The 18,969-nt window shown below is 35.5% G+C and overlaps 1 protein-coding gene across 1 annotated transcript; it reads right to left on the bottom strand.

Moving 5' to 3' along the window:
- Positions 1-2,435: 2,435 nt before the first annotated feature.
- Positions 2,436-3,707, bottom strand: LOC122584246 (protein MKS1-like). The gene has a single exon (XM_043756459.1). The coding sequence runs from the start codon at positions 3,572-3,574 to the stop codon at positions 2,849-2,851; it is 726 nt and encodes a 241-aa protein (XP_043612394.1). The 5' UTR covers positions 3,575-3,707; the 3' UTR covers positions 2,436-2,848.
- Between the last annotated feature and the right edge of the window lie 15,262 nt (positions 3,708-18,969).

The following is an 18,969-nucleotide window of genomic DNA, read 5'->3' as shown; positions in this document are numbered from 1 at the left end:
GACCGTTTTTTGTAAAAAAATAAAACTTTGGCTCAGAATTTGGGGGTCGGGAATTTCGGAAGTCGGAGACGCCATGGCTGCTAACCCGAAGGGTTTACCCCGCCAAGATACGCCCCGGATCATCCGAGTCCCATTTTTACGAACATTTGTATCATCATCACCCATTTTTTCCGGCAACCTAAAAAACTGTTCAACGATATCATCATCGGCTACGAGCTACTTTTTCCGGCTACCTATTGCTTTATGGAACAAAATCCGGCATCGCTACCGTAACACTACCAAGGAAAAATCCGGCAATGTAATTATATAAATACATAAATATACATATATAAGCAGGAAGTCTAACCGGAAACCCAAAAAGGGGTCACCGGAAAACATCCCACAGTAGCAGAGCAGCAGCAGTTAACCAAGAACCCAGAAAGGGATCGCTGGAAAACCACAAGCCGCCGTAGCAACAGCAGCAGCAGCAAAGGGCTCACCGGAAAACCCAAGAAAGGGCTCGCCGGAGAACCGATGCAACATGCAAAACCACAGGAAGAAGCAACAGGAAGCACATCGGAAAACCGAAAACCCCAAAAAGGGATCGGCGGAAAACCGAAGGAACAAGTAGTAACATAGCCAACTACACCTCTGTCAAAGCCAAACAAAGTTTTGGCCGTAAAAGTGAACGTTTTTTGCCGGCGACGACTGGAAACCCCAAAAAGGAGTTTCGGATCTCACCGGAGGGGTGATATATCACGTTAGGAGCATCCACACGTATTCCGGCAATAGAAGCCAAGAAAAACGTAAATCGAGCCTCAAAATCGAAAGCCCCCAAAAAAAAATTTTAGGAGCGGCCAAAACTAGCCGATATATATAGCCAATACTAACCGATTAAACTTTCCAATACAAGCCGATGGACATGCTATAGTGTAGCCGATTAGTCGCTGCTTGCCGATGATTTTTGCCGATAAAACTAGCCAACTACACCTCTCCCCTAAGTGTTACATAACACTACTGAACTTTAATTTGATGATGACATCTTAACTTATATATATATATATATATATAGATGATACATAACTACTATGAACGACCAGTGTGTATACGTACCATTGAATACGTCAACTATGTAATTGAAAACGGAGGACACAAATTATAATCATTCTAGATTTAATATATACGAAAGATGCTGGTCTGACTTAGTCACTCAAAAAAATAAAATTAATAGAGTTTTGTTAATGATAGCCTAAGGGCTGTCAGTATTAGTTAATTTGATGCATTAAAATTTGTATTTTGTCTTGCGAAATTTCAGGAGGGCGGTTATTGATATATAAAATACTACTTTTTATGCATGTAATAAGCTGTTAATGACAACCCTTAGGGCTGTCATTATCATTTTTCATATAAAAAACCAAAAAAAGCATTCAAGACGTCGAAATATGCAGACGGTAATAACAAAGATTGTTTAGGTATCGTCTTCGTGTCTTGTAATTTTTAGCCCGAAGAACATTTTGAGCAATTGCGAATCAGGTAACGAACATTTTCAAAGAGGTAGTACCACGTTACACGAAACTGGGTAGGATAAAAGTTCTAGAAGAGGGCTGCTTTGGATCTTCTTTATATAAATTTACTAGCGTATATAAAAGGTTTGATGTTAATTGAATAAAAGGTTTTGATGTTAATGTATCATTTTTTTAATTATCACATACACCATGATATTATATCTATGCACGACATATTCAGGCATACACATGACCTGTCTGAAATCATTTCAAGTATCAGAGATTCAGATTATCTGCTACTAAATTTGATTTTAAAACTTTCATAGTCACAAGAAATGTTATTTTTTCTTATGCTATATGTTTTGAATTTTGTTATTCAATAAGATGATTGTAGTCGTCATTATAAAACATTAAACATTCAAAGTAAAAACATATTTAAACATATATATATATATATAAAGGGGGCTCGCAAAAATTTAAAAGAATGCAGCAAAATGTATTGTTTTAAAATGTAGCATTATTTCTAATGGTCATACAACTTTTAACACTTTGTGATTAATTTGCAAAATTACCAAATACTAACTGATTTCACTAGTATAATCTTAAAGAGATAATAAAATAAAAATAAAAACAATTACCGGCTTAAGTAATAGAATCTAACATAAGACGATTCACACAAGGTGAAGAAATTAAAAAACAACTGATATATGAATGATGTTCTATCTATTAAAATTACCTGGAGAAAAAAACAATTTTTGTCTTATGTAATTTGACCAAGTTATCACCGCGTGATTAAGCAATCTAACCAAGGTACCATTTGAGCATTTTTCGTTTCGTCTAACCCACCACACTTATGAAATTCGAGTCGAGACAAAATAAAACAATAATACGGAAAATATAGTGCAAAACTGCAAACTACAAAAAATATAGTGCAAACTACCCACAACATGGTTTTCTTCCACAACTTATTTTCATTGAATTATATTATATACTGTATATACCAAACAAAATAAAAATCGGCAGAATAACTTTCCAACTTCCTGTTATGCCCTTACCCTTTTTATGGGCAAACAATGACAACCAAACCCTATCAAATCAATTCACTACGAACATGTTACAGGTTATCAAAATTGCAAAATTAAAAGGAAAAGGATAGAAATAAAGAGTGACAAGAGAGTACTAAAAGTCAAATACAAAGTGTTCCAACTCATTTTTATGGTCCACCAAAAAATAAAATAATAGATGTAAAATACCAAATCTACCCCTAGATCCATCTAAGTAAACAAAGGCAACTACCATAAACCTATCATATCAATCAACCAATTACTACCCAATCAAATTGTTATAAAAAATAAAAATAAAAATTACAAGTCAAATAAACTATGAAAAAGATCCAAATTTGGAGTAGTTGGTGAAATTATATGTGAAGATAATAGATTTGTAGGACTTGGCATAAAATTATTACCTTCCATATAATTATAAAAATTCCTATTATTATTACTACTATTATGTAACCCAGGGCTTAAATCATGGAAAAAATCATTTTGTACTGGTGAGAAAAAATTTGGTGGGATTGGGGGCAATGACCCCGGGGCCGGAGATAATATACTAGGAGGGAAATAACCCATTTCAAAACCTTGATCATTTGATGTGGAAGGAAAGTCTTGACCGGGTATAGCCGGTTGCTGTTTTCTGCCTTCCGGTGACTTGACTGCTTTTTCTATAGAAGCAAACCTTGCTGCCGGTGACACAGCTCCGCCGTCATCTTGAAAAGCTGAAAAAGAAGAACCTACCGGAGATAATGAAGATGATGGGCCAGTTAAACGTTGGACCAAAGTCATGAAGTCATTTGGGTTTGTATGGATAACTTTTGGTGAGACGGTGTAGATGATGACCGGCGGCCGGTGGTGGGGTGGGGGGAGATTGTGGTGGTGGTGGTGTTGTTGAGGTGGTTGATGGTGATTGTGTGGTTGTGGGGCTACCGGTGGTTTACGGATTTTGTGGGAATCTTTGTGGACTCTAAGAGGTGCCGGACGGGGACCTTGGAGAGAGCGGGGAGACTTGCCGGAGGGGAAATCCGGTGAGTCCATGGTGGGTGAAGGATATTATTGAAATTGGGGAAAGTAAGAGGAAAAAGGAGATAAAGTCTTTGTTCTTGTTTGTGTAAATGTTTGTGTTTGTTTGTAGGTATGTGATATTTAATTAGAGAGAGAAATAAAGAAATGGTCATTCATGTGTCAAATTGGAGGGTGGAACCCAGGCCATATTACATATTTAAATAGTTTACATTTATGTATGAAGATTTATAAAGTAATTAATACATGATAATTTGACGTCTGGTAACTCGAACACTTTTTTGTAACCCGATTAGACTTTTTACAGCGATTTTGATAGGGGCTTGCTTTTATTCTGCCATAATTACCATTATAGACATGGGGGCTCGCATTTTTTTCATTTTTACAGCGACGGTCGCTGCAAAAAGTGGTGGTGGTTTAGATACTAAAAAAGGCTGGTTGGGATAACAAACACTTTTTGTATAATATATGATCATTTTCATTAAAGAATAATTATTATTTTATTTATTTTATTTTAATACTTGTTTTATTTTACCTAAACCTAGTAGCGGATTCAGAAACAAAAAACACATGTGTCTAGTTTAGTTTGTGTAAAACTTTTTTTTTTTTCACGTATTCAAAAATGGGTCGGGTTTCACAAAACATTATATATATTAAGTCGAAATTCTTTCACAAAACAAGTTCTTTCACAAATTAAAGCACCTATTAACAATCAATCGAAATTCTCATAAAATCTGCTAGTTATTCATTGTCATAACATTAACTCAACTTCTAGTCCGATTATTATCGTTTTTGGTGATTCCATAATTCATCTCACTTGCATTTAACATATTACTTTCGTTTTTGTCATCTATACATATTATAAAAATTTTAACTTTTTATTTTTAAAGTGTTGAATTTATGTAATATTTTAACTATTATTCTCTTAACATTAATACTTTAATTACGTACAATATTAATTCTTTAAAGTTTAACTAAATTTCTTTGTTAATTACGCTATACTCGATGAAGAAACAACTAATTGAAATATTATGCTTGTCAGAACCAATGAATATTATTGGGCCCAATATATAACTGGAAATGAAAGCCCACATAATTGAAAACGAAAAAAAAGTACAGAGTAGTAATATTATTAAAGAATTAAAGTATACATATTAATATAGATAAAGGGTATGAATGTAAAATATTAAATACAATTCTTTGGTCATCCTCCTCAATTTTCTTTTCCACCAACAAACCACCTGTAACTATACCTTGATCTTGTAAGTAGGGCTGTAAACGAACCGAACAAATACGAACGGGACCTTGTTCATGTTCGTTCGTTTAACTTAACGAACAGTTCACGAACAGATTAACGAACAAAATGACTTGTTCATGTTCGTTCGTTTGTGTTCATGAACGACTGTTCACGAACGCAAACGAACGAACACAAATGAACGAAATATTTATAAATTAAGTATTTTTATTTAAAGTTTTTCTTAAATAGTTAGATATTAATAATGTATATATTATAAAGCAAATATTTATATTTGTAAATGAACATAACGAACAAATGTTCATGAACATAAACAAACTATTGTTCATGAATATTGTTCACGAACGACGGTTCATGAACATAAACGAATGAACGTTCACGAACAAATTATCGAATATTCACAAACGTAAATGAACGAACGAGATCTTCGTTCATGTTCGTTCATTTAACTAAACGAACGAACACGAACGAACTTCTCGCCGAACGGTTCATGAACTGTTCGTGAACAGTTCAGTTCATTTACAGCCCTACTTATAAGGATAATTTATAACTAATCCACTTAAAACGCCTTAAAAAAGCTTACATATCAATTTACCTAGGTCCAAATCCTTTTTTAACATGTGTCCAAACATAATTTTTCATATGTTTGCAAAAAAAAAAAAAAAATCTAATTTAATCTAAGTCCATGGACCTATGTGGTAACCACAAGATCCGCCCTTGCTAAAACCTATTTACATATACATACATAGTTTATTGCCAACAGTGGCGGATCCAGGAATTTCAAGTACTGGGGGCGAAATTGTTTTTTAACAAGGTCATCTATGAGGATTCATGGACTCAAAACGAGCCGTTAAAAAAAAGCCCTACGCAATAAACTAAATTATGTAAAGAAAAAGTTAAATAAAGATAAATGTTATATCAATAAACATAACAAAAATCATTTGAAGATATTAATTACAAATATATATGTGTGTAATATATAACAATAAACAATTTAAAAATATAAAACTGGAAACATAAAAAACAAAGCCTAAAACTATGAAAAATAATAATTTAAACACTATTATAATAGAAAAAGTTTATACAAAACAATTATTGATTTGATATATAAATTACAACTATCAAAATATATTATTTACAAACAAAAAGTATAAGCTCAGATATAAAAATTGTGTTCTATATTTGATATAATGTCCTTGTGGTACAAAATACAATTCAACCTTCAAGCAAATTTAATATACCATCGAATGAAAAGAATTAATCAATGTTCTAGTTACAATTTAAGTGGTCTAATAACAATCAAACTAAATTTGATATACTATCCTAGTGGTAAAGTAAATATATCTCCTATCTAATAAAAATAACGAAAAAATATTACTTTAGATAGAAATGCATTGGCAATAATAATAAACACTATAGAGCTGATAAATACAATACAATTAAAAAATTATATTAAAAACTCTAAAGCTCTGAAATGTCAAAATTCAAGAATCAACTAATTTCAATATCTTTTGTAGTTTTTCTTTCTCATATTTGTTATTTATCATACTTGTTAGTTGATACTTAATTTATTGATGGGCTAAAAATCCTTTTTTACTGGGCTGGGGTTATATTTATTTTTATGATGGGTTCATTTTACATAAGTACCAAAATTGTTAAGAGTTTGGTCACCTTTTGCTGGGGTCTTCCTCCCCCCTCACATAACGTTGCATCCGCCCCTAGATACATATTAACATCGTTTATTAATTGCTATTAGTAATGCGAAATCGTTAATATCGTCAATGAGAGTTGTATTTTAAAAGATTTTTTCCATTGTCACGGGATCGATATAAATAGGAGTATAGGATAAATAATCAAACCTTTTGATTCAAAAGAATATTAACTTCAATCTTTTTCATTTTTTGTTGATTCAAAAGAATGTTAAAAATTATGAAAATTTCAGACTTTTTTTTAAAGATGTGGATCATTTGCTCGCATCAAGGAACACACAATGATAGAAAGAAAATAATTTTTCATAAACTGATAAAACTGATCATTTTCTAGGTTTACAAGAATATAAATAGTGCTGCAAAATTTAAACGTGCCTAGAAAACAAGTGGGTGAAAAGTTATTATAAAAATGAAAGTCCAAAAACACCCAAAAACATAACTCATAAAAATTGACATTTTTGGGCCCGAAGACAGACCCAAACCCCTTTGACCGTTTGAAGTTTGATGCTCCTCGATCCAGCGGTCATTTTGACGGTCACTCCCTGAAAACAAATCCTTGTAACTAAAGTTGTGGTAATTTAAGTGAAGACCTCTTTTTAATTCTATCTTTACCATGCATATACAAAAGGCCTTGTTCATACTGAATCCCACATTAGATCTTTCTTGTGAGGAGACTCGCTAATACCCGGAGTTTTTATCAAACTTTTTGTTTTTATTTTAAATGAAAAGGAAGCAATGGTAATACCACTGTGATCACGACACGTAAAGACGTCGACGAATACTCTAACTCTAGCCCACTACTTAGTAAGCTCGTCGTATTCATGTGAATACGCACGTAAATTAGCTCGAGCATTTTCACACATCACATTACATCACATCACATTAACGTTTGAGCCCTTAAACGTGCACGTGTAATGGCAACTTATAAAGTCTAGTGATCTAGATGAACAAGCCATCTAATCATGCACATTTAATATATCATTAACATATACAGAGATAAAGTGTTAAGCTTAACCAATACATGCATTTGCCAAGGTAGTGCGTTTGATGTGGTTGTGTGGGTGGCTCTTTGCAACGAGGTCCAACGTGAAGAGTAACTCCGTATTATTGGTAGATTTGAATACCGTGATATACAAATAGTCATTTGTATCTCCTTGTTATCATTAGAGCCCGCAAATGACTGAAAGTTTCACATAGATATAAAATGCTTGGAACAAGAGTCATGATCAACTAATATAGGAATGGTTCTTATGAACAATATTGGTTTTGAGATTATTATGTCATGTGTATGGCACAAGTTAATATCATCAATTGTTTAACAAGGCATAATATTTCAAGTTGGACATCCAAGGGCGAGATTAATACCTAGACAATTAATGAATGGATGTCAAAATTCATATAACAAAATCTCATGAAAAGATGGATATAATAGAACTTAGTGTTGTATTATCTCGAAAATCGATCATTTATTAAATGAGACTTTTGTCCATTTATGAAAGTATATTGATTAAAGGTCAAAGAGCTTCAATAATGGCAAGGCTTACTCATTAAGTTATTATCGGTTTTTGAACCGCAAATGGGATATTGATGTATTTTATTAGTACTAATGATAGTACTGTGTATCCTTGATATTACATCATTCTATAAATGTGTTAGCAATAAATGGCTCCGAATCAACTAGCTATCGCCGAATGAAACTAAAGACATACTTCAATACATGAGATATGAGATTATTTGATCAAAAGAGTTCACTTGCAAAGATGATTGGATATGTTGATGCTAGAAGCACAGTCACGAATAATTTATTTTTTCACAAGTGATGATACTACATGAATTCATGGAGATCAAACACTCATTAACAACTATATCATATAACTTTGAAGATGGTCATAATCAAAGATCAATAATGAAGACACCCAAGAAGAATCAAGATTAGTGTAACACCCCAACTAGGAGGAAACATGGGGCATTAATAGAAAAACTCAGCATGACATGGAAATTAAGTAGAGACAACTAAATGCATTCAAGGATTATAGCAATCCATACATAATTCAAATACGATTACAAGTTTCTGATCAAAATAAAGCACGAGGAGCACAACACCATCATAGTTTACAAAAGATAGTTCAAATGATGGCTAACGATTCCAGGCATAACCCATGAACGGGTGCGATGAATCACGGATCCACAAAAGTCCAAGCTCAATCCTAACACATGCAATGCAATCATCCATCATGTCTTTGATTCACTTGGTTACCTGAAAAGTGTACTAAAATGCGTCAACATTGGTGAGTTCATAGGTTTTGACTATAAGAAACAAGTGTCGGGATAACAACCGTTTAACCTTGATACGAACATAGTTAGATCATTAAATGATCATATAACCTTGAAACCTTGATTTGGATCGCTAAACGATCACACAACCTTGAAACCTTGATTAGTTCATTAAATGATCTCATAATTGGGATCGTTGAACAATCACCAAGCCTTGAAACCTTGATTTGGATCATTCAATGAACCTCATAACCTTGATACGAGCACATAACATTCATGTAACCTTGACTTATGTTAGGTCCAGTTTTTACTGGACTAGCTCCAGACTTGAAGACTGGAGTAATCCTGAAGATTTGTCCAGAAATTATGGAAGTCCAGTAAGCGTCTACTTGTACAGGAAATCTAGAGTCCTCCAGATTTGCTTATTGAACTTCACTCCAGTCCAGATCTACTCCACTGAAGAACATTCTCACTAAAGACAAAGTCTGAAGTTTGAAGAAGAAGACTGACATATGGCGGAGCCCATTGGCAGACTTACCAGATCAACAACTGGAGTCCTTGTTAGCGTTCTAGACCTTACAAGTCTGAACACTGATTACGAGGAATTGACTTTATGCTTTTACACGCTTTTACTCGGATATCTCTTTTGTCCCTTGTAAAGGTTTTACACGCGTTTAAAGGTGGTTGGCTAAAAGGTGACAAGTTACTATCAAATGTGACTTTATCCTTGTACTTTTAGTATTGCATTTAAAGAAAATACCAAAGTTCCTTAAATGCTTCCAACCACATTTGTACGGCAAAATAATCACTGTAGAGATTATTTTGCCTATAAATACTAAGTCATTTTCCTCTTTCAAATTACTTTTTGCAATTTGGTGAACTTGTCTAAATACTCTCGATCCAAACAGTTATACTTCACAACTTTAAGTATATCGATCAAGGAGATTATTTAGCAAGTATAGATCACTTGTAATTCATAAGGTTGTTTAGATATTTACTTTGGTATTATCTAGGTTCCGCAACAACCTTGTATTTTGTTTATACATCAATAAATAAAATACACATTGAAAATTACTTTCGTGTTCCACCTCATTTAACTTGTTTATTTGTTACTTAAGTCTTGTATTTACTTATTTATATTCTTGCATTTTTATTTACGTAAATACTAGTCCTTATCTAGTGCATACTTGACTTGTTGTATTTTACACTCGTGGGTTAAACCATCGGTGAGGGACTTCACAATTGGTATCAGAGCAGGTCGCTAAACCAATTGCTAGATCTGCTATTAACTGATGGCAATCCCAGAAAATACACAAGGTGTTGGATCTGACACTAATGAAACTAATGCTAATATTGACCTTCTTGTTTCACCTCATAATGTTAGCAATAATCCACCACCTCCTCCTCCTCTTGTTTCTCCACATGTGCATGTGCATTATTCTAATACTCCCTGTCCCAAATTTAGTGGGATTGATGAGGAATTTAGTACGTGGAAAGCAAGAGTTTTACTTCATGTTACTGGTATTGATAGGAATATGTTAAAAACTTTAAATGAAGGACCTTATATTCCCAGAAATCCTATTAATCCAATTCTTGATCCAAGTGGTTCAAGGACTGGGAGGGAAAAGAGAGAAGAACATTGGTCTGAAGAGGAGAGGAGACTTGTACCCCACGATACACTTCTCAGAAACATGATCCTCGGGGCTGTTCCAGAAACTCTTATTCCCACACTAATTCTTTATCCCAATGCGAAAGTATTATGGGATGGATTAGTTAACCAGTATGAAGGAGGTGATGACACTGTTAGCACCAGAAAAGTATCTTTAAATAAGAAGTATGAGTCATTTTTTGCTTTGCCCAATGAATCATTAACTGGTACTTATACTAGATCCATGTGAATTGTAAACCAGTTGAGGGCTCTTGGTGTCAATAAAGACAAGGATATACTTCTGGAAAAGTTTTGTGACATTCTTCCCACTAAATGGTCTCATATGATTTTGGTTTTAAGACAAGGAAAAACACTTCACACACATACACTTTCAACTCTGTATGGTGCTAATTGAGGCTGAAAAAGATGCTTTAAACCATGCTTCAGACCATGCTGCTGTGACCAATCATTCTGGGCCACCATGTGCAGCCTTATTATCTTCAGAGAGTGTATTCTCAATGAAGAAGATGATGTCTGATCTTATGGAGTCTGGAGTTATTAATAACACATCTCCAGATTGTGAGGAAAATGACAGTGATGATCTGATGGCCATGATTGCTAAAACTTTTAATCGTTTCAAAGCAAGAGCCAATAGACCCACTGGACACGATGCACCAAGTTCTTCCACTGATAAGACCAATTTGACATGCTTTAAGTGTGGCAGAAAAGGTCATTTCATGAAAGAGTGCAAGTCCAGTCATTATGTCTCACAATCTGGTCCACCAACTTCTTATAACAAGCCTGAAGATAATTATAAGCATAAATACAAAAAGCTTAAGGCTCAGATTGCACTTACGGCACAACAAATGGAAAATAACAATAATAATAAGTGCATGGTTGCTGAAGAAGAATGGATTCCCTCTGATGACTCATCAGTCGATGAAGAGGAGGAAAAAGATTGTTGTTATATGGCTCTGGCTAATGAAGAGCATCTTGTGAAGGATGATGTCACATCTGGTAGATGGGTAGACATTGTGATTAAAAAGGTTAGTGATTATGATAAAGAAATTGATCCAGAATTGAAACTAGATATTGCTGAAGCTCTAAGTTCAGATTTAAACTTTGTGGAAACTGTCAGATTTGATAGCTTAAATGGTATTGAAACTGATTCCTCAGAAAACTTTGTTTTAAAATCTAAACTAAAAGAACTTCAAGATATTGAACTGGTATTTCAAGCCCCGGTGTTGGTAACTGAACAACTTTGTCAAGAAAAAGAGGAATTAGAAAGAGTTTTAGAAAGTGAAAAACAAGTCATAAAATCTTGGCTTGAAACCAAAAAACCCTATGATGCAGCAGTGAATCAATATCCATCACAAAAACGTGCATTTCAAGAGGGAAACATTCATGCTGCTGCCTTAATTCCTGTACTTGATAAATTGCCAGAGAAGGCCCGACCAGACACAATTTATGATGAACCAACCACACCCAAAGCATGTATAATTCCAGCTGATATCCAAGTGGTTAATACTGGAGTACCCCAGATGACTGCTCCAGTGAAAAAGAAAGTCAAAAATTCTTTGCCACAGACTGTTTCCAAAAATCCCCAAATTGAAAGGAAAATTCCCAGTCCTCCTTCTAAGCCAAAAATCCAGTCATCTGGAAAGGCTAAGGAGTCATCTGAAAGTGAAATTTTGTTAAGATTGGAAAGCCAGTTTCAACTACTGGCTCGTCAAGTTCAAAGTTGTAATGCAAGACTGAACAACTTTGAGGGTACTTCATCTAACTCAAAACAAATTTCAAAACCATTTTCCAAGAAAAATAAAAATGTATCTTCCAAAGAGAAAAAGAAAAGGGTTTCTGAACTATCTGTTCCAATAATTTTTGATAAACCCAATGTTGAAAAACGTGAACTCGACCAGATACCAACAGGGGTCCACAAGGCTGGATCCAGAGAACCCATCAGTCGATGGGTTCCCAAATCTAACTAACTAATCTAGTGGGTGTGCAGGGCGATCGAAAGAAGTATATTTGGTACCTTGACAGTGCTGCTGGCAGGACTATGACTGGATGTAAGACCCTGCTGGAGGAGTTCACCATTTCTGATGGACCCCCCATTACTTTTGGAAATGATGGTTGTGGAAAGACTGAAGGGTATGGTGTTTTGAATAATGGTCAAGTCAAGTTCAGACAGGTGGCTTATGTTAATGGTTTGAAATATAACCTAATAAGTGTGAGCCAACTGTGTGATGATGGCTACCAGGTGTTGTTTAATGTCTCTCAGGGCATTGTATTTAACAAGGATTGGAAGGTAGTATTGATTGCTCCCAGAAAAGGGAATGTGTATGTAATGAATATGGAAAGCTCACCTTCAGAGCAATGTTTCTATACAAAGGCTGATGAAGTCACAAACTGGTTATGGCACAAAGGTTATCTCATTTAAATTTCAAAAATATTAACAAGTTGTCCAGAAAACAACTTGCAAATGGAATACCTTCAGTTTCCGTCATTAAGTAAAGGCCATGTCCAGGATGTGAAAAGGGAAAGCAGAAGCGAGCCAGTTTTAAGAAGACCAAGCAGAATTTTAGCATAACTGAACCTCTTCATATGCTTCATTTGGACCTCTTTGGTCCAGTGAATGTTTAGACACTTGCTGGTAAAAGATATACCCTGGTAATTGTTGATGAGTATACCAGATACTCTTGGATTATCTTTTTAAGGTCTAAAAGTGATGCTGCTGTTGAAATCATCAGTCACATCAAACAAATTGAACTCAAACACAAGCATAAAGTGTGTCAGCTAAGAAGTGATAATGGAACAGAATTCCAGAATGCAACTCTGGAGAAATTTTGTGCTGACACTGGCATCTCTCAGAATTTCTCATCAGCTCGTACGCCAGAACAAAATGGTGTTGTAGAAAGGAAGAATCGTACACTGATAGAAGCTGCCAGAAGTATGCTTGCTGAATCTGGTCTTCCAACCAGTTATTGGGCTGAGGCAATTGCAACTGCTTGCCACACCCAGAACCGATCAGTTTATGTTAAAAGAAACAAGAAGACTAGATATGAAATGCTCAGAAAAAGGAAGCCAAATATTGGCTATTTCCATGTTTTTGGATGTCCAGTTTACATCCTGAATGATTCAAGTCAGTTAGGCAAATTCGATGCCAAAGCTGATGAAGGATTTTTCTTGGGCTATTCAGAAATTTGAAAAGCTTTCAGAGTTTACAACAAAAGACTGAAGAAAGTTCATGAGTTAATTCATGTCACATTCGATGAATCCAATGAAACAATCAATAAGAATCCAATTCTTGATTTAACCCCAGTAATTCCAATTGTCTTCGATAAATCTGATCCTATCAACTACAATAAAGATTTATCTGAAGAAGTTTCCAGTCATCCTGATCTGGACCCTGTTCAAAAGGTTGTACCACCCAGTAGTACCTTGTTCTATCCTTCAGTAAGCTTCAAACTACCCTCTGAAGTTACCATTGGATCAGATATTTGTACTACTCCCCCAGTAGCAGTCTCAGTTCTCCAGAACTCTGAATCTCTCCAGGATACTGATCCAGTACTCCAGGAAATGCCACAAAATGATGAATTTTATGATGCAAATCGTAATCTTACAGATTCAGATGAAGATGTGGAAATTGCTTGGCAAGACCCTCTACCTAATGCAACTCCAGAGGGAGATCAATCGAATCCATGCACTGATGTTATTATTTATAATCCTGGTCATTACTCTAAGTGGACAAGAGCTCATCCAATTGATCAGATAATTGGTAATCCCACTAGAGGGGTTCAGACCAGAAGTGCCTCTAGTGAGCAATGCTTATTTGTCAGCTTCTTATCACTGATAGAACCGAAGAAGATTGACGAGGCAATGGAAGATCCAAATTGGGTTATTGCTATGCAAGAAGAACTTAACCAGTTTGAGAGAAACAAGGTATGGAATCTGGTGCCCCTTCCTGTTGGAAAGAAAGAACCTATCGGCACCAGATGGGTTTTCAGAAACAAGGTTGATGAAGATGGGCATGTGATCAGAAACAAAGCCAGAATGGTTGCCCAGGGGTATGTTCAATCTGGAGAAGATTTTGATGAATCATTTGCTCTAGTGGCTAGACTCGAAGCTATCAGAATGTTTTTAGCATTTGCTGCTCATTACAAGTTCAGAGTCTACCAGATGGATGTAAAAAGTGCATTTTTGAATGGAACACTTGAAAAAGAAGTGTATGTCAAGCAACCACCAGGCTTTATCAATGAAATACATCCTCACTGGGTGTATCGTCTGGACAAAGCACTTTATGGTCTTAGACAAGCCCCAAGAGCCTGGTATGACACTCTGACTAAATACTTACTGGCACATGGTTTTAAGAGAGGTGCAATTGACAATACCTTATTCATTCTTCGAGAAAAAGGTAATCTTCTGCTGGTACAAATTTATGTTGATATTATTTTTGGTTCTATTGATGAAAATATGTGCAAGAAATTTTCAAAAATAATGTCAAAAGAATACGAAATGAGTTTAATGGGTGAATTAACATATTTCTTAGGTCTTCAGATTAAACAAACCAGTGATGGTATTTTTGTTAATCAAGAGAAATATGTTAGAGATATATTAAAGAAATTTGATATGAATTCTTCCCAAACTAAATCAACTCCAATTTCTGCACCACTAAACTTAAATTCAGATCCTGATGGTAAGCCAGTGAACATCACTACCTATACAGGAATGATTGGTTCACTGATGTATTTGATTGCCAGTAGGCCAGATATAATGTTTGCAACATGTTTATGTGCCAGATATCAGGCTAACCCAAAAGAATCTCATATGCTTGCTGTAAAGCGCATACTGAAGTACCTTAAAGATGTCCCAAGTTTGGGCCTTTGGTATCCCAAAGGTTCAGGCTTAGATTTAATGGGTTATTTAGATTCAGATCATGCAGGTTGTAAGATAGACAGGAAATCCACTACTGGTGGATGTCATTTCCTTGGTGGCAAACTGGTAAGCTGGACTAGTAAGAAGAAAACTTTAGTTTCACTCTCTATTGCTGAAGTTGAATATGTATCTGCAGCCAGTTGTTGCGCTCAGATACTCTGGATGAAGAACCAGTTGCTTGATTATGGTCTTAGGTATACAAAATCTCCTATTTTTTGTGATAATACCAGTGCCATTGCTATCTCAAACAATCCAGTCATGCACTCCAAAACTAAGCACATCGATCTCAGGTATCATTTTATTCGTGATCATGTTATGAAAGGTGACGTAGAAATTCATTTCATCCCTACCGACAAACAACTCGCTGACATTTTTACTAAACCTCTGGATGAGAAAACTTTTCGTTATCTTGTTGGTGAGTTGGGAATGTTGAACCCATAAATCTGGAACCCTTGTTATGAACGCCTTTGTGACACTGACAGGGTTCTTTGATTCCAGATTTATAAATCTATACCAGTAAAGCTATCGAACGCCTTTGTGATACTATCTTTGCACTAATAGATTTATAGATCACCATTCCAGGGGGAAAGACTCAGACCACATTTTTTTTATCTAAGTTTCAAGGGGAATTTATTAATTTATTTTCCCACTGGACAAATTTTTTTAAAAATGTTTCTGGTACCTTGTAAATGTGTCCCTCTCATTAATATTGGACAAGTTGATGTGCATGTTTGAAGTAACTTTAGTTGCTTTGTAAATGTATCCCTCTCATTTGTTTATATTAATTGATGTGCGTGTTTGAGGATTACCAGAATGGTCAAATCTGGGTAGTTACTGGAATATCCCTTCAGTATACCATTAATGCATATTCTATTGGACTAATCTACCAGTGAAACTGGAGTGACTAGTCACCCTCCAGATGCATTAAATTGAGTCTTGGTTCGTCAGTCATAATTTTTTCAATACTTGATCTTTGTGATGCCACGTAAGCAACACTTTTGTTAGTGGGAAACTATCTTTATCCTACGTGGCATAAATTGTTTTCTAATAAAATGATCTTTTGTTACCTTGGGAAGTTAAAAAGTTGAAATATGAGTTTTGTGGGCTGTCAAATGTCACTGTTGATGGATGAATTTAATGCGGATCTCAGAAGCCGATGAAAAACTGTTTTGTATAAATTCAAAATAACCTTTTGAAATCCAATGGTTATCTTCTCTTTCTTCTATATATACCTCAAATCCTATCACTTTTTACATTTACTTCGAAAATCTTAACTCCCAATTTCTTACAACTTCTTCATTTACTTCTTCCTTCAATACCAATCATCAATCTCTTTCTTATTAACTGCAAATTCCTATCATAAATTCTTTATTAAAATCTTCATTTTCTTCAAAACCCTAAAATTCCTTTCACTTTCAATTTCAATCTCAATTTCCAAATGGCTCCCAGACAAGCAAGCACAGAAAGAAACCTTTTAACAAATACATACAATCCTCCTGAATGTGTTGAACAAGCTCCTGGCATTATAATTGATACTGATAAAATGAGAATCAATATGCATAGTTGGATGGCAAAGTTGGCCGGAACTCATGACCCCCAATCTCTCATCGGCCGACTCAATGTATTCTTTCTCAGTTCTTCTCTTTATGGAGCCCTAACCATGAATCTTGGCAAATTGTATCATAGTTATCTCTGTGAGTTTTGGTTCACGGCTCACTTTCAGAATGGTGATGATGCCACCATTCATTATAATCTGAAGAGAGGAAGAGTTCCTCTAACATTAACTATTCATTCATTCAGAACGGCGCTTGGAATGAATTATTTGTTAGTGAATGAATTGCCACTCCATCTTCCAACCGGAGTGAATCATAGACAGGTGTGTCAGGAGATGGGACACACAGATATTGTTGATGAGCATGGTGCTCTTAAGAGGAAAGGTACTATATATATGAGTAGACTGTCTGACTCATGGAGATACTTCTTTACTCATATTGTCTCTTGTTTAGGAAGTGGGTCTGGAGGATTAGATCAGATTAATCAAACCCAGTTGTTAATAGCTTACCGTTTATGGTATGGGTTAAGGGTTGATTTTGCCCAAATTTTGTTCAATGATTTGGCTGATAGACTAAGGGCACACAAAAGAAAGGCAAATGTTCCATTTATTAGGTTTTTGTCTATTATTTTCAAAAGAGAACTGGGTGATGATTATGAAAGTAGTTCGAGTAATTTTTCAATGGCTGAGTATATAAGTGATTTGAACCATTTGGTGTCAAATAATCTGGAGGTTGATATTCCTGAAGCTATGATGAAAAATTATAGAAGGGAAGTTATTGAACATAATGATGAAGATACTGCTGATGAACAAAATGCTGAAATAGTTCCTCAAGAAAACCAAGAGGTTCCTAATCCAGAGCAGTCTTCCCTCTCTATTCCATCAACCATCTCTTCTAGACCAAGAACTGGGCTCAGAAGACTTAGAAGAAGGGGAAATTTGGTCATTCCCATGCTGAAGTCAACCATCCAGATTCCTCCCAACAGGAAAGGGAGAGCTTGCAAGCAACCACTATGTCTGCTCCAAACATTGAAAGCCAAACTGATGTCACTGGAGCCTTACCTCTAGTAATTCCAATTGCACACTCTACTGCTAGAGACATTATGAATCTGGATGGATCCTTGATTGTGGAGCAGGTTGAGCTACAAGTGAATGAAGATGTACAGGTAAATGTTGAGGTAAATGTTGAGGGGCAGGAAGCCCAGATTGACTTAAACAGAAGTGTTGGTGAGCAACTGGCAGAAGCAATGCCAAATTTTGAAATGGAGTCTCCTATTTCTGATCAAGACTTCAATGAACATATGGATTTCCTTCGTGATGATGACTTACACATTGAAAGATCTCCCAGTCACATCACCAGTGCAGTTGTTGAATAATTAAATACAACAGTTTCACCACCTCCATCCTCTCTAATCCAAAATGAAAATCAAGCACCACCAGAATCATCAATTCAAACACCACCGTTAACAAATCCCTCTTCTCCACAAATTGCTCAACAAATTTCTGAACCATTGGTGGAACTGGAGACTGTCAACCAGAATGAAGAAATTACAAGGGTTGAAGCTCCAGTATCTCAAGCCACCAGATTGACTCCTCCAGGTGATCTTTCCACCAGTTTTACAACCGAGGTCCAAGACCTTTTCACTAAGGTGGCGGACCTGGAAAGATCTCTCCAGACTTCTTCACAGGTAGTTTCTGACTTCAAAACCTCTCTTTCAAATAATATGAGGTCAGAAATGCTTGTATTTGCTGGTAATGAGAAAGTAGTTTTCGAGAAGCTGGATGAACTGGTACTGGCCACAAACAACAATTCTGAAAAAATTCAAGTGGCAGTCCAGGGATTAGAAGAAACATTGATCAGATCAGTGCAAACTGCCATTCAGACAAGTGTTGCTAGTCCCTTGTCCAGTTTGACTGATGAAGTTTAGAAGTTGGTGACCAGAGTTGACAATATAGAGAGAAGGCCAACACTTGACCAGAATTCAGTTGTTAGCAACATTAGTGATGAGGTCACCAGAAAATTTTGAGCTAACATGC

The sequence above is a fragment of the Erigeron canadensis genome, unplaced genomic scaffold (assembly GCF_010389155.1).
Source record: "Erigeron canadensis isolate Cc75 unplaced genomic scaffold, C_canadensis_v1 Conyza_canadensis_unscaffolded:163, whole genome shotgun sequence".
NCBI classification, from domain to species: Eukaryota; Viridiplantae; Streptophyta; class Magnoliopsida; order Asterales; family Asteraceae; genus Erigeron; species Erigeron canadensis.
Note: the sequence above shows the minus strand (reverse complement) of the source record. Positions and strands in the feature narration are given on the sequence as shown.